Consider the following 17,805-nt stretch of genomic DNA (forward strand, 5'->3'; position numbering starts at 1 on the left):
TTGTTCATGAGTTGTCATTCCTTTTCTCAGAATATGAAATATTCAATTTATTGAAGAGGACTGCTACTCCATATTATCAGAAGATTAGTCGTGCTACTGTGAAAAAAGATTGCATAGTTTCTTATGAAATTGAGAAGAAAAAAGTTATGACATCATTAAAAGATGTGAGTAGAGTTAGTGTGACTACTGATTTATGGAAGTCAGATCAAAAGGTTTCATATATGGTTGTCACTTGTCACTTTGTGGATTCTAGTTGGAATTTGCAGATGCAGAATCTAAATTTTTTAGATGTTCCTCCACCTCATAATGGTGTTTCCATTTGTGATGTGTTGAATAAGTGTTTGGTTGAATGGGGAATTGAAAATAAGGTATGGTTAGTTACAGTGGATAATGCTAGCTATAATGATGTAGCTGTGAGGATGTTGAAGGATAACCTCTCTTATAAACATAATCTTCCTCTTAGTGGCAAATTATTTCACGTAAGATGTTGTGCACACATATTGAATCTTTTGGTGCAAGATGGGTTATCTGAAATTGAAGATATTATTTTCAATGTGCGTGAAAGTGTGAAGCACATAGCTGCTTCAGAGACCCGTGTTAATATATTTAGTGAAATTTCAAAGCAATTGAAACTATCTTCAAAGAAGCTTGTTTTGGATTGTTGCACGAGATGGAATGCAATATTTTGTATGTTATCGGCTGCTTTAGAGTTCAAAGATGTTTTTCCTAGATATGCAGCAAGAGATGTAGCTTATACTTTTTTGCCAAGTGAGGACGATTGGAAAAAGGTTAGTGTTGTTTGTTCATTTCTCGAGGAATTTAATGAAGTAACTCATCTCATTTCGGGAAGTGAATATCCTACTTCTAACGTGTTCCTTACTGAACTTTATACCATAAAGAAATTGTTAAATCGGGCAAGTTCAGATGAAGGAAGTTTTATGGCAGCAATGGCTAACAAGATGAAGGCTAAATTTGATAAATATTGGGGTGATAGCAACTTATTGATTTCTATAGCAGCAGTGTTAGATCCAAGGAACAAGATGAAATTGATTGAATGGTGTTTTTTAGAGATCTATTCTCCTAATGATGCAATGGAGCACATTTCTACAGTTCATGAGACATTGCGCATGTTGTACAATGAGTATGTTGAAGCTCATAAAACCACTGTTGGCAGCAGCAATGTTCAAGATGAAACTCAAAGAGAAAGTTTTATTGGTCGGACTAATTTAAATGGAAGAGGAAAAGGTAAAGTAAGGGCTTAATTTTATAGTTACATTAAGAATGTTGATAGTATTGAGCAAGTAAAATCTGAATTAGATGTGTACTTAGATGAAGGATGTGTTATGTGTGAAGATGACATTAACTTTGATGCATTGTCATGGTAGAGAATTAACAACTTAAAGTTTAGGATCTTATCAAAAATGGCTTGTGATGTACTATCAATTCCGATAACTACAGTTGCTTCTGAATCGGCTTTTAGTGCCGGTGGTAGGGTAATTGATCCTCATCGTGCCTCTTTGGGAACAGATACAGTCCAAGTATTACTTTGTGCATCAGATTGGTTGCGTGCTCATTATGGAATCAAGAAAAAAATCAAAGGTGAGTATATAAGCATCTTATTTAATTAGTTGTTAACTTACTGTCATATGTTTTGTATATTATTTTATTCATGTCTAATTTGTTTGATGTTATATATTTGTATGTAAAAGGAAAAGTCAGAGATTAAAGAGATTCAATTTACTTAGCTGCTGCCTTTATTGCCAACTTTTAAAAGGTATGGATAAAGTCTTAAATTTATATTGTGATTTTCTTATGCAGTTTGATGTAAACATTAAAAAAATTTGATGATCGTGTGATCGTTGAAATATTCTGTTAGGTTCTTAGTAGTAGACAATGACTTTTTCTATTTACTGATGCCATGGAGGAGGAGGTTCTCTAGCGTATCCAAGCCCAAATTGATTGGAACTTTTGCCGCAGTTAATATAAAGAAAATCGTGAGTGTTTAGACTGCAGTTTTGTAATCCTTTCTAGATTGATTCAAACTTTTGCTGTAGTAAAGAAAAATGGTGTTAATACTGTAATTTTGTAATTGGCTACAGTTAATATGTAAACTTTTCTGTTAATTGACTGCAAGTCTTTAATTTTGTAATTTTCTTATTATTTGTGTTAGGAACTATTAAACGGTGTTAAGGATTTATTATCGTGTTAACAAAGAGTTTTAATAATTTTTAGTGAAATTTTGTAAGTGATTTTCACAAGCTCAAACTCGAGCTCGATTATGTGTCTAACGAGCTCGAACTCAAGCTTGTTTAACGAGCCGAGCTCGAACTAAGTTTGTTTAATTTTTAAACGAGCTATTTTTGAGCCGAGCTCGAGCCGTTCGCGAGCTCTTTAGTTTTGTTACGAGCCGAATTCGAGCTTAAGAATTAAAGTTCGAATCGAGCTCGAGCTGAGCTTTGGGAAAAGTTAATCGAGCCGAATTCGAGCCTCATACTGTTCGGCTCGGCTCGGCTCGGCTCGATTACACCCCTAAAGACAAGCAAAAAAAACTCCACTTAAATCGAAGGGTTGAATTAGGGGTGTAATCGAGCCGAGCCGAGCCGAACAGTATGAGGCTCGAATTCGGCTCGATTAACTTTTCCCAAAGCTCAGCTCGAGCTCGATTCGAACTTTAATTCTTAAGCTCGAATTCGGCTCGTAACAAAACTAAAGAGCTCGCGAACGGCTCGAGCTCGGCTCAAAAATAGCTCGTTTAAAAATTAAACAAACTTAGTTCGAGCTCGGCTCGTTAAACAAGCTTGAGTTCGAGCTCGTTAGACACATAATCGAGCTCGAGTTTGAGCTTGTAAAAATCACTTACAAAATTTCACTAAAAATTATTAAAACTCTTTGTTAACACGATAATAAATCCTTAACACCGTTTAATAGTTCCTAACACAAATAATAAGAAAATTACAAAATTAAAGACTTGCAGTCAATTAACAGAAAAGTTTACATATTAACTGTAGCCAATTACAAAATTACAGTATTAACACCATTTTTCTTTACTACAGCAAAAGTTTGAATCAATCTAGAAAGGATTACAAAACTGCAGTCTAAACACTCACGATTTTCTTTATATTAACTGCGACAAAAGTTCCAATCAATTTGGGCTTGGACACGCTAGAGAACCTCCTCCTCCATGGCATCAGTAAATAGAAAAAGTCATTGTCTACTACTAAGAACCTAACAGAATATTTCAACAATCACACGATCATCAAATTTTTTTAATGTTTACATCAAACTGCATAAGAAAATCACAATATAAATTTAAGACTTTATCCATACCTTTTGAAAGTTGGCAATAAAGGCAGCAGCTAAGTAAATTGAATCTCTTTAATCTCTTACTTTTCCTTTTACATACAAATATATAACATCAAACAAATTAGACATGAATAAAATAATATACAAAACATATGACAGTAAGTTAACAACTAATTAAATAAGATGCTTATATACTCACCTTTGATTTTTTTCTTGATTCCATAATGAGCACGCAACCAATCTGATGCACAAAGTAATACTTGGACTGTATCTGTTCCCAAAGAGGCACGATGAGGATCAATTACCCTACCACCGGCACTAAAAGCCGATTCAGAAGCAACTGTAGTTATCGGAATTGATAGTACATCACAAGCCATTTTTGATAAGATCCTAAACTTTAAGTTGTTAATTCTCCACCATGACAATGCATCAAAGTTAATGTCATCTTCACACATAACACATCCTTCATCCAAGTACACATCTAATTCAGATTTTACTTGCTCAATACTGTCAACATTCTTAATGTAACTATAAAATTAAGCCCTTACTTTACCTTTTCCTCTTCCATTTAAATTAGTCCGACCAATAAAACTTTCTCTTTGAGTTTCATCTTGAACATTGCTGCTGCCAACAGTGGTTTTATGAGCTTCAACATACTCATTGTACAACATGCGCAATGTCTCATGAACTGTAGAAATGTGCTCCATTGCATCATTAGGAGAATAGATCTCTAAAAAACACCATTCAATCAATTTCATCTTGTTCCTTGGATCTAACACTGCTGCTATAGAAATCAATAAGTTGCTATCACCCCAATATTTATCAAATTTAGTCTTCATCTTGTTAGCCATTGCTGCCATAAAACTTCCTTCATCTGAACTTGCCTGATTTAACAATTTCTTTATGGTATAAAATTCAGTAAGGAACAAGTTAGAAGTAGGATATTCACTTCCCGAAATGAGATGAGTTACTTCATTAAATTCCTCGAGAAATGAACAAACAACACTAACCTTTTTCCAATCGTCCTCACTTGGCAAAAAAGTATAAGCTACATCCCTTGCTGCATATCTAGGAAAAATATCTTTGAACTCTAAAGCAGCCGATAACATACAAAATGTTGCATTCAGTAAGGACTTGCCTTCATCTGAACTTGCCTGATTTAACAATTTCTTTATGGTATAAAATTCAGTAAGGAACAAGTTAGAAGTAGGATATTCACTTCCCGAAATGAGATGAGTTACTTCATTAAATTCCTCGAGAAATGAACAAACAACATTAACCTTTTTCCAATCGTCCTCACTTGGCAAAAAAGTATAAGCTACATCCCTTGCTGCATATCTAGGAAAAATATCTTTGAACTCTAAAGCAGCCGATAACATACAAAATGTTGCATTCCATCTCGTGCAACAATCCAAAACAAGCTTCTTTGAAGATAGTTTCAATTGCTTTGAAATTTCACTAAATATATTAACACGGGTCTCTGAAGCAGCTATGTGTTTCACACTCACACACATTGAAAACAATATCTTCAATTTCAGATAACCCATCTTGCACCAAAAGATTCAATATGTGTGCACAACATCTTACATGAAATAATTTGCCACTAAGAGGAAGATTATGTTTATAAGAGAGGTTATCCTTCAACATCCTCACAGCTACATCATTATAGCTAGCATTATCCACTGTAACTAACCATACCTTATTTTCAATTCCCCATTCAACCAAACACTTATTCAACACATCACAAATGGAAACACCATTATGAGGTGGAGGAACATCTAAAAAATTTAGATTCCGCATCTGCAAATTCCAACTAGAATCCACAAAGTGACAAGTGACAACCATATATGAAACCTTTTGATCTGACTTCCATAAATCAGTAGTCACACTAACTCTACTCACATCTTTTAATGATGTCATAACTTTTTTCTTCTCAATTTCATAAGAAACTATGCAATCTTTTTTCACAGTAGCACGACTAATCTTCTGATAATATGGAGTAGCAGTCCTCTTCAATAAATTGAATATTTCATATTCTGAGAAAAGGAATGACAACTCATGAACAATAATCATGTGAGAAAGAATCTCCCTAATCTTCCCATGACTATACTTGAAATTATGGACAGCATTGACAGTTTCTGATTCAACGATAGTTGTAGAGAGAGTAATATTATTTTGTCCTTGCTCAGTAATCTTCTTCTTCATACAACCCTTGAGGTGCCTCAAAAAAAGAGATGTAACACCAGTCTTGTTCATTGTGAGCCGATGTTTACAATGAATACATTCTACCTTTGTTGTCCATTCGGAAGAGTAACCTCTTTAAAATCAGCCCATGCTTTGGATGTCCGTTTCCTTTTCTTTGAAGCATATGGACTTTCATCCTCTACTTCAATGGTCTCGGGTTGTTGCACATCTATACTTTGAATTGCATCATTGGTATTATTTTGTGAAGGTTGAATTTCTCCCAAACTAGGATTTGCTGCCGAATCTTGAGTTGAGAAGTGCGGAGTTGACATTTGATTGTTCCTCCCATGTTTTAGCTAAGAAAATCATAACAATATTCTATGGCTAGTTGGCTACTGTAAAAAATGGGATGACAAAAGGAAAAAAAGATTAAAAAATTGAGATTTAAAAAGATTACAATCTGAGAGTGACTAAAAGGAGATAATGATTAGTGATTTATATGAATACAAAATCCTGGATGAAGAAAAATCAAACTTCACAGTTCACCTTTAAAATACCAACAATTTCACTTTCAAATTCAAATACAAAAAATGTCAATCATAACTCACAGTTTTAATTCAGAGTCAAATAAAAAAAATGCCAACAAAAATTGGATCTGAACAAAAAAAAATATCATTTGGTCAAACACTAAAACTCTACAAGCAACCAGTTTAGAAAAGCCACGCAAACTACAAAAGTAGGAAAAGGAAGAGAAATCTAAGCAAATAAGAAAAAATCTACCTCAAATAGAAGCTTGGACTGTCACTGCCAGACCGTTGGTCTCTCGGGAAAATTTCTCTGCAAGCGATGGCGATAATGAGCCAACACGGGTTTGAGGAGACGTTGAGACGACAAAGGCGACGAGATGGCAACGAGGCGACAAGAGTTTCTTGAGAGACCGTCGATCTTCTGAAGGTTGGCGGCATTGGCGTTGGTGTCGGCGAGGTGACGAATGGAGGAGGCTAGGGTTTGGTACTTTAGCAAAACATAGAACGATTTTTATTTCCCAATTCCCATATGCCATATTCAATCAGTTCAATTTTGAATTAATCTCGTCCATTGGATTGATAAGAGGATTCCAATCTCAGCCATTATTTAAATTTTATCTTTAAAATTTCTTTTTTAGAGTTTGGATTGAAAGAATCTCATCTGGATTGATAAGAGGATTCCAATCTCAAACATTATTTAAATTTTATCTTTAAAATTTCTTTTTTAGAGTTTGGATTGAAAGAATCTCATCTGGATTGATAAGAGGATTCCAATCTCAAACATTATTTAAATTTTATCTTTATAATTTTTTTTTAGAGTTTGGAAGATAATATTTAAATGAGCCTCTTAACAAACACGTTCGCGAGCCTGTTTACGAACACGTTCGCGAGCCTATAAATGAACATGTTCGCGAGCTCACGAACCAAATATTGTCAAGCTCGAGCTCGGCTCGATAATATTTTCGAGCTCGAAATCAGGCTCGAGCTCGGCTCGTTAACTTAATTGAACGAACTCGAATGAACTTTTTTTCGAACCGAGACCCGAATAGCTCACGAGCGGCTTGACTCGTTTACACCCCTACTTGTCTTGCTACATTTACTTTGTGCATGATTTAATTTATAAAGTTTCCTCATGTGGTGCAGTGATTAAGACATGAGGTGTTGCCACATGAGGTTTTGAGGTCGAAACTTGGCGCGTCAGAGCATGCCTTCCCCCGTGTCTTGGCCACCTGCACTGATGGCTAGTAGTCACCCGTGATTTACCTCCTCCGCGTTGGCCTAGGGACGGGTTGGTGGGGGCGCTAGGTGAGCGATTCGCCTTTTGCCACATGATTTAATTTATGAAAGTTGATGTTATGAAAAATATAATTCATTATACTCTTATCCTTACTCTCACTACTTGATTGTTTCCTATCACATTGCTTGCCCTTTTAATTCCGGGTTCATTTCTATCTTATTTGTTTCCTATTTGAGATGTATGATAAATTAAATTTCCTAATTAATTATGCTAACTAATAAATTAGAAAATTAATTGTATCATAAAGTTTCAACTTTGCGCTCAAAAAGGAGTTATTTTTGTTTATGTTAGCACAAATATTAATTAACAAAATTAGATGCAACATTTATACTTAGAGTTTTTACTCTAAGCTTTAAAAGGGGTGCGTTATCATTGATATTAAAGTGACAAGATAATAAATGTACAACTTATATCATAGAGCTTTGGCTCCACCCTCTAGAAGAAGAGCTGTGTAACTACACCTAGTTTAGAGTTTTAACTCTGCCCTCTAAGAGTTGTGAGATTACTTATAGTTTAGAGTTTCGGCTCGCCCTCAAAAAGAGTTGCATGACTACTTGTAGTTTAGAGCTTCAACTCTAACCTCTAAGAATTGTGTGATTACTTATAGTCTAGAGTTTTGGCTTCATTCTCTAAAAGTTGTGTGAGTACTTGCATTCTAGAGTTTCAGCTTTGTTCTCTAAGGGTTGCATAGTGACTCCTGTGGATTACAGGCCGTTCAACCTATTCGTATGTGAGGCACCTCACGGAATAGATTGCGGATTGTTCATCCTATTATTATGTGAGGCACTTTTCGAGTGGATTGCAAGTCGTTCACCCTATATATGGATGCATATATGCATACACATGATGTATTTCGTATTGGGTGGATTGTGAATCATTCGCTCTATGTATATATTATACATCTCTTTCGAGCGGATTATAAGTCATTCACCCTATCTGTATGTATAGGTGCATACATACGATGCATGTCGTTACGAGTGGATTGCAGATTGTTCACTCTTATATACGATGCATCCCTCTTGAGTGGATTGCAAGTCGTTCACCTTTATTTTTACATCTTTACATGTGTTCGTATTAAGTGGATTATAGGTCATTCACCTTTACTTATACGGCACATCATTATGGGTGTATTACACATCCTTATGGGTGTATTGCATGTCGTTCACCGACTAAATAAATTATGTTAAGTTGCCGAATAAAGTAGATTATAATGTGTGTAATGTTGAAAATGAAAAATTAAGAAAACTGATGAAATTAATTAAGAAGAGAATAAAAAACAAATAATATGGAAATATAAATTGTAAATTATGTTGGTGTCATATTTTCATGCACATCTCTCTTATCTTCACTTAGCACTTTGTGTTCACTCTCCTTATCCTAGTTCTCACAACTTGATTGTTTCCTATCACATTGGTTGCCCTTTTTATCCATGGTTGATTTATATCTTATTTGTTTCTTATTTGAGATCTGTTATAAATTAAATTTCCTAATTAATTATGCTGACTAATAAATAAGAAAATTAATTGTATCATAAAGTTTCAACTCTACATTCTAAAAAGAGTTTATGTTAGCACTAATATTAATTAACAAAATAACAGACGTAACATTTATGCTTAGAGTTTTGACTCCACTCTTTGAAAGGGCATGTTATCATTGATATTAAATTGACCAGATAATAAATGTAGCACTTACATCATAAAGCTTTGGCTCCCTCCTCTAAAAAAGTTGCATAACTATATGTAGTTTAAAGCTTTGACTCCGCCCTCTAAAAGTTGCATGATTACTTATAGTTAGAGTTTCGGCTCGTCCTCTAAAAGAAGTGTGACTATTTGTAGTTTAGAGCTTCGTTTCCGCCCTTTAAATGTTGCATGATTACTTGTAGTCAAGATTTTCAGCTTCGTTCTCTAAGAGTTGCATGATTACTTGTAGAGAGTTGGCTCCATGAACAAAGTGAAATGATTTTTCCTCACTGGTGAATTGCAGGTCATTCACCCTATTCGTATGTGAGGCACCTCATGAGATGGATTTTGGATTGTTCATCCTATTTTGATGTGAGACACTTTTCAAAAGGATTGCAGGCCGTTCACCCTATATATGTATGTATATGTGCATACACATGAAGTATTTCTGTTGGCTCGACATATATACAATACACCTATTTTGATTAAATTATAGATTGTTCACCCTAACTATGTATAAGTGCATACATACGATGCATGTCGTTATGAGTGGATTGAGGGTCGTTCACTCTCAATATACGATGCATCCCTTTCGAGTGGGTTGCAGGTCAGTCACCTTTATTTTTACATCTTTAAATGTTGTGTTTGTATTAGGTGGATTGTGGGTCGTTCATCTTTACTTATATGACATATCCTTGATGGGTGTATTGCATGTCGTTCACCCCCTCAATATTACGTTGAGTTGTCAGATAAAGTAGACTATAATGTGTGTAATGTTGAAAATGAAAAATTAAGAACTAGTGAAATTAATTAAGAGAATAAAAAAATAATGATAAGGAAATATAAATTGAATATTATGTTGTCCTCTTTGATTATATTTTCATGTATATTTCTCTTATCTCCACTTAGCACATTGTGTTCACTTTCCTTTTCCTTTGACCTTTAGGTTAATTGCTGAGATATGTATACATAACACTAGTGAGTTACTTCAGATGTATGCATGTAGTCAGTTTCATTAGCTTTTGTTTATATTTTGCTCTAACATTGTAATAGTTCACACGAAGCTAGCATTGCGGCAAACCTAGCTTGTACAGGCATGACATTTCATTCTCATCATTCAAATCTCAATTCTTTAGTTTTCAGTCTTTTCTTTGGTGAGCTCCACACTTCGTTCCTTGCGCTTAACATTATATCCTTATGAGAAGTGTAAGGTTTCTTTGCCTTTGGAAGGATCAGAAAAGGAAAAAAGCATAATGGAATTCATGGAGTGACTCATAAACCGTGAAGTATGAACGTAAAAAATTGGTTTGTTAGCATTGCTTAGGTCTTTCTTTGTATTTTTTTATTTCCATTGCATTTCTTACATTATGTTAGGTAAATTAAGTTTGCAATTTCAGCAATAGGCTATTCACCCCCTCCCGCTCCTCTATATTAGATTCAATAATAATTATTTTAAGCTAAATCAATTTTATGAGTAGATTGAATAATTGTTGTGAATGACACATGAGGCTATCATCATTAGTAAACATGAAACATGGTAGGAAAGACCCATTAAAACTCAAGCTCAGCTTTATATTACAGCTTAAATGGCTCTCTCAAATACTTTGGTCCAGTGATCATAAAACATCGACAATAAGAAATCTGAACCTAGAGATTGCTCAGATCTTTCATGCTATTTTTATCTTAGATTTCATGTTGATCCATTAAGTGTGAAGTTATTATTAGAGAAAAACACGAGGTAAATACCTCCCTTATGTGCTAGTCACTATTCCAAAGGCTAGTAGCCGCCCGTGATTTACCTCCTCCGTGTTGGCCTTGGGATGGGTTGACGGGGGCGCTGGGGGCAAGCGTATTCGCCTTTTGCCACAATTATTAGAGAAAAACAAAGAAATTAATGTCCAATTGGAAAGATGGGTATAATTTAAGGATCTCTAACATAATTTACTTTTAATAATTTCATAGTATTCCAACATGAGCTCTCAAGAAAAGTAACATTTTCATAATAACAAACATGCATTTGAGTTAAGAGGATCCCAAGCGCTAACAGAAGATTGAGGTAACTAAAACTGTACCTAACTTTGCAGCTGGATTTGATAACCAGAACATTAACTCTTAAGAATCCAATATTCATACATTAAATTATCCAGTCCAAGATACCTTCATACAGAGTCATTTAAATTGCTAAAGTCTGAATGAAGAAAGATCTGGACAAGATTTAGCTTCAATAGACCAACAATATTTCCAAAGGCTGTTTCTATTCAATAAAATGGAGAGATGCTCATAAATGTTTGGAGATATCAAGGAAGAATACATGTGATATAACAAGCAATGTGCAATATCACACTTTCAAGGGAAGAATTAACTATCGTAAACATAGGTATGCTTCTCTTTCTGAAATATTAGAAGATTTGATGCAACATGTTATTAAGTTATTCGTCAAGCAAATTACCTCCTCACATCCAGATTCCATCATCACTCTGATAGATCTGGTAACAAGTTCAGTTGCTGCAGTCACAAATAAATTTTACAATGAGTTGCAGCAGTAGAATGAGCACACAGCATATTCAGAGAAAGTGTCAATCGGAAAAAATTAAGCTAAAAATAAAGGTTCCATTTCTAAGAAAGTAAATGCTAAAGAAGAAAGAAAATACTCCTCTCTTCTAGGCATTCAATTTGCCAGGTCCAGTGCAAGAGATTCATTTCACAAAGAGTCAAATTCAATCCATGCTTTATAGAACATCAAAGCTCAACAAAAAAACAACTATTAACAAGGCATATCATCACAACAAAACAGGACTAAATACGAATTACCAAAATCTATAGCTAGATGAACACCAGTTTTTCATCAACTTGAAGTATTAGAGCAAATTTCTATTCTGAAGTCTATAAAATTTCTATTAGAGAAAGATGAGAATCGCAAAGATCAAGTTGTTGAGGTGGATGTCTGGACATACGAAGATGGACGAAATCAGAAATGAAAATATTAGAAAGAAAGTGGAGGCTATGCTGATTGAGGGGAAATTTCAAGAGGCGCGATAAGATAGTACGAATACTTAGACGACCAATAAAATTTATTTACATATACATAATAATATAGTAGGGGATAGAGCCCAAAGACGTAGGAAGATCCATGTAGTTTACCCATCTATAAGAGAAGGCTTGATGGTTGTTGTTGTTGTTATATGTCTATAAAATTTCACATTTCCACTCTGTTTTATAGTCTCATTTTCCTACGGTTTTAGGCTCTCGTTATATGCTCAAGCACCATAAAATGCTTTCTATCAATGTTCTTAGCTGTACAATAACCATTTTTTTCCTCTCAATATCCATTTTACCACCTACATCATGCACGACACAAGATCCCAATTGAAATATGTATATGCTATCTGTAGAGAGAGTGCCACTTTAAGAAGTGAAGCGTTGAGATCTCAAATAACATGCTGTAATGAATAATATGTGAGTCTTATGTCAAAAGGTTTAGGCATCACATGATGATTTGGTCTTCATGTAGCCTAGAAATGGAAAATACAGATAAACCGTACTATGGAAGTATCCATATTCCTCTATAATAGGAGATTGCACACTGTGAGTGTGGTACATAAGCTTTTGTTCCAGGAAGAAAATACACCTTCACATTAGGAAATATGCCCATACAGTTAAAAGGTGTGCAAGGCAGGAATTAACTATTATAATATCAAAAGTTGCATTAGAGAGAAGTCTTCTAGTTGCCACCAAAACAAAATTGTGGCATGCCAAAACTTCATATGTTGATCAAAATCCTACTTGCTAGCTACCTCAATATGACATATTTCCATGCAAACTCAATAAGAGTTGGAATATGCCAAATTTGAGCACGTTGTGTGCATGAATTTACCTAAAAGATGATTGCCTACATCTAGTGGAGACTTGCGAAATTGATTATACACTGAAGACAAGTGTATGCAACATACATACTTGAGGTATGTTTATTTCACTTTAAATATTTTCCAAAAATATATTCTTAAGTTTTCTACTGTTTAGCATAATGTGATATATAGTCAATGAAATCTTTTTATCAGTAGGAAAATGTCTCTTCTCTTTTTGCATGGAAGTCATTTTACATATGCAAGTTGTTTACCCTTCTATCCCTTACAGCGCCCTTCCCCGCCTTTAACCCCTTTATAAACCCCACAAGATCCTTCCTCACCACCTCCATGGTACTCATCCTCTTCAACCACAAATTAGCCCTCGCCACCTTAATCCCACTTACCCTCATCAATCAGGGGGTTGATGCACCCATCATCTCCTCCCACTCACTCTCACTGCTACTCCATCATGCTTATCCTGCTTGTACTCACTAATGAACCTGATGGCCTTGCCAACTCCTCCTATTCACCCACACCACCTCCTCTCACTCACTCCACAACCTCCATCTTGCTTGTCCCAACAGAACGCAATATCAATGTTCTCACTATCTCGATTGTAGTCCACATAAACCTTAAGACACTCTGGTATAAATTTTTACAATTTAAGCATATAAATAGGGAATTTCTGTCAAAATTATTCACTAACAAAACTATAGTCCATAAAATATTAAACAATATATAAATATAAAATTCACTAGCAAATAAATACGTTATGCGCATAATTCAAATTAAAAAAAAATAAATATCTAAATCAGCAAAATCTTCATCATCTTCCCCAATCATATCATTATCATCATTATCATGTTTTAGATTTATATAACTGATTCTTTATCAATTTCCTCAAGACTGATTTTTTCCTCCTCTCACAAGGCGCATGCTTAAATCGCACAGGCACGAAGGCGCAACCAGGCGAGCGCCTTTAATAACTATGTTCCTCACCACCTCCATCAGACTCATCCTCTTCAACCGCACAACTAATGTCCTCACGACCTTCATCTCACTAGACAATTTCCATGACGGAGAAACCACCAATTCACCCAAATCAATCATGGAAGTAAAAGAAAGTGAAAATATTTTCTTTATATCATAAACAAACAAGGAAAATCACATTCAAGACTAAGTATACATATTGTTTGCAGATGATATTATTTTAATAGATGAAAGAGTAAATGCTAAACTAGAATCTTAGCGGATCACTAAAAGAGAAAGATTTTAGACTTAGTACAATAAAGACAGAATATATAGAATTTAAGTTTAGCAATATTAGACGCAATAAGACAATTGTTAAGATAGGAGATAACGAGTTGCTCAAAACCAAGAGGTTTAAATATTTAGAATTATTTTTGAAAAACAATAGAGGGATTGAGAGTTATGTCTTACATAGAATACAAGCATTGAAATGGAGGAGGGTGTCGCGTATTTTATGTGACCACAAAGCAATGTTGTTAGAGGCGCGAGGCGCACCAAGGCGTAAAAGGGCTCCTAGAGCTTGAGGCGCAAAAGGGCTCCTAGAGCCTGAGGCGCGAGGCGTGCCCGAGGCGCGAGACGGGCTCGAGGTGTGCGTCTCTTGAACATGAGATTGATTACTAAACTACCATGTCAAATATGATAATTATTAATATTTCACACACACAAATATCAAATATGACAAGCAAAACAATACCATGATAAAATTAATAAAAGTTTAAAACTTTCAAGTTTCAACTTTCTAATCTAAACTAACAAAGTTCATCAAAACAAGTGTAATGAATCAAATTAATCATCAAGCTCAAGATAATCATCATTGTATTCTTCTTCTTCTTTATCTTCATCTTTTTCAAATTCAATTTCTTCTTCTTCATCTCTAAGTCTTAGAGATGAGTGTCTCATAGAGGAAGATATATTTCCCTTCTCGACTTGTTTAAGCCTAGCATATGAACTAGAGGTCATGGATGCAATGTTTTTTCCTCTAGTACAATATTCAGGCTCTTCAGCTCCACTAGCCCTAGCAACGACATCTCATGTCAAGTGATCACCTTCAAAAACTAACTCATCTTCTTCATTATCACTTTCTCCATCCATTCTACCCGTCAACCATTCATTACTGTCATCAATATCTGTCAAAGAGATGGGGTCAATCTTATCACGTGCATCATACTGAAGTTTTAAGGCACGATTGTATTTCACAAATACCAAATCATTTAAGCGCTGCTGAGCTAGCCTATTCCTTTTTTTTATCTACAAAATGTCAAAAATCACAATAAGTATAATAAAATAGCAAAGAATATATTTTACTTATAAAAATAACATACTAATAGTATTAATGTATTATACATTTATATTTATTACATACCTGCTCAAATACACTCCAATTGCGCTCACAGCCGGAAGCACTATAAGTGAGGCTAAGCACTTTAATAGCAAACTTTCGCAATTCTGGGGTATTTGCTCCATAACATTCCCACCATTCCGCTGGAGATAATGCTCTTCTATGTCTAATTGTCACATTCCTCCCAAATAACCCTTCTGCCTTTCGATATATAGAGTTAGGTAGTGATTTTATCTTGCTCAACATCGCTTGAAACCAATCTCTCCATAGTTTCAAACAAACCATTCACCACTTCTCCACAGATATTTGAATCTGTGTATGAATAAAAAAATTCTAGATTCAAATAATATCTTGCAGCATGCAAAGGTCGATGAAGTTAGCATTCCCATCTCGTATCAATGATCTCAAACACTTCTTTGTATTTCTCTTCTTTCTCCTTAAAGGTCTTTATAATTGTTTCTTTTGCCCTATCCATAGCCTCATAAATATAGCTCGTTGCAGATTTTCTTTCGCCACCAACTAGTCTCAGAACACGAACTAAAGGGTCATATATCTTTAATATATGCACAATGCTACTCCAAAATCTAAGTGTCATGATGATTTTAGCTACCTTCTTCCCCGTAACTTCTTTTGCCCATTTACTCTCTGTCCAATTCTTTGAAATAAACATTTTCCTTAAGTTTTGCTTTTGTAGGTGCATCCTTTCAAGAGTGAGAAAAGCAGTAGCAAATCTTGTGACACCCGCTCGACAAAGCTCTTTTTGTCTTGTGAATTGCCTCAACATATTTACCATGCCGTGGCGAACATAAATATAAGCATTCACACTCATTGTCTTCTTGAATGTTGATCAAGCAATTTCCCAATATCTTCTAAGATCAAGTCGATGCAGTGAGCAGCACAAGGAGTCCAATACAAGTGCCACATTTTTGCTTCTAATAATTTTCCTAAAAAAGAAGTTAGAAAACTAGAAAAGTTTAACATATCTAAGAAAAAACATATTGATAAGAAAGAATTAAATAGATTCTTACCAGCAAGCACATTATTACTTGCACTATTCGTAACAACTTGAACAACATTTGCTTCTTCTACACGCTCCACAAATCGATCAAACAACTGAAATATTTTCTCTCTAGTCTTTGCATAATTAGAAGCATCAACTGATTGGATGAAAATTGAACCTTTAGGAGAATTAACTAAAAAATTAATCAATGTCCTATGCCTTTTGTCTGTCCACCCATCTGCAATCAAACTATATCCATACTTGGCTCATTCTGTTTCACACGACTTAATGTAATCATTTGTCACACTATCAACAGCTTTTTTTAGAAAAGGAACCCGCACCTCATGATAACTAGGTCCTTTTAGACCTACACCATATTGGCCAACCAAGTCCAACATCCTTTTGAAACTTGAATAGTTAACGGAATTAAAAGGAATTGTCGCATCATACATCCACTCAGTTATGGTCATACAAGCTTTTTCCCTCAATTCTTTCTTGTATGCCTCATTTATCGTAGTTTGCCTCTCTTTACCCTTTTTACTTTCAATATTTTTTTTCACATTAGGAGCAAAATACGTATCCATTGGATCTATTTGTCTTGGTCTTTTTTGCATATTCACTGATCTAGAACTTGTACTTGTACTTATAGGCAGCACAGCTTTAGCTCCAATATCATCCATATCAATATCATCACCCAGAGGGTCTACATCCTCAAAGTCCAATGTCGTAAGTTTAGAAAGATTACTTTTCTTCGTCTTTTTCTCCATGAAATTTTTAATTTCTTCACGCACATGAGGCGAACATCTTTTACAAGTCGTAGTATTTCGAAACCCCCCCACAAGATGGTGTTTTGCACAATAAATACCCCCTTTTGTAACTTTTTGACAAAAATTACAAATCAAATCATTTTTATCATCCGGATTAACTCTTTGAAAATAATTCCATGCCGGATCTATTGATATATATGTTGGAGTATCACTACTACCTTCCATAATAATTGAACAAGAAAATAATCTGAAAAATCAAAAACAAAATAAAAAAGTAGTTTAATGGAAAAGTATTGTACCAACATCTAGCAAAAGAAAAGCAACTGTACCAGCATTCAGCAATAGAAAAAAAAAGACAGAAAAATAGAAAAACAAAATGAAAAAAACAAGACAAAGAAAAATAAACACATCAGCTAGCAAAATCGTATAGCTACACTAGCCAGCAAAACTGACAGCAACAACACAGTCTACAAAAATGAAAAAAAAAAAAAAAAAAAAGCAAACAAACAAAATCAGACAGCAAGAATGCGAACCAACAACTTAACAAGAAAAAACACAAAAGAGGAAGAAGAAGATACGAGAGTAAAGAGAAGAAAAGAAGATGAAAAAACGAAGAGAAATTGAACAGGGAGAATGAAGAAGAGAAAAAGAAGCAATAACAGAATAAGATAAGAAGAAGATAACAAGCAAAGAAGTGAAGAACAAAAAAACAAAAACAAAAAAAAAAAAAAAGACTCATACCTAGGCGACGCACGACTCAGCGACAGGGCCGGTGGCGGCGAAAGGAAACACCTTGGCGACGGCGCGACTCTTCTTCAAATTCAGGTTTCGGTTC

General features: G+C 34.8%; 2 protein-coding genes across 2 annotated transcripts in view; both read right to left on the reverse strand.

The window, feature by feature from the left end:
- The window catches only part of LOC122010362 (N-alpha-acetyltransferase MAK3-like), a 33,768-nt gene that overhangs the window by 9,079 nt on the left and 6,884 nt on the right, over positions 1–17,805 (reverse strand). Inside the window, exon 3 of the mRNA XM_042566869.1 lies at positions 11,440–11,495. Coding sequence (XP_042422803.1) covers positions 11,440–11,495 — 56 coding nt within the window. The remainder of the gene's footprint in view (positions 1–11,439; positions 11,496–17,805) is intronic.
- LOC122010361 (zinc finger BED domain-containing protein RICESLEEPER 2-like) lies at positions 3,090–6,763 on the reverse strand. The gene is made up of 3 exons (XM_042566868.1): positions 3,503–6,763; positions 3,328–3,392; positions 3,090–3,225 (listed from the first exon to the last, which is right to left on the reverse strand). Exon 1 carries the CDS (start codon positions 4,848–4,850, stop codon positions 3,840–3,842), a length of 1,011 nt encoding a protein of 336 aa, XP_042422802.1. The 5' UTR covers positions 4,851–6,763; the 3' UTR covers positions 3,090–3,225; positions 3,328–3,392; positions 3,503–3,839.

Source organism: Zingiber officinale, chromosome 8A (genome assembly GCF_018446385.1).
Source record: "Zingiber officinale cultivar Zhangliang chromosome 8A, Zo_v1.1, whole genome shotgun sequence".
In the NCBI taxonomy this organism is placed as follows: domain Eukaryota; kingdom Viridiplantae; phylum Streptophyta; class Magnoliopsida; order Zingiberales; family Zingiberaceae; genus Zingiber; species Zingiber officinale.

What these genes read in the sequence shown, in the direction of transcription:
- LOC122010361 (XM_042566868.1), bottom strand. Translation starts at nt 4,850, where the DNA reads ATGGGTTATCTGAAATTGAAGATATTGTTTTCAATGTGTGTGAGTGTG.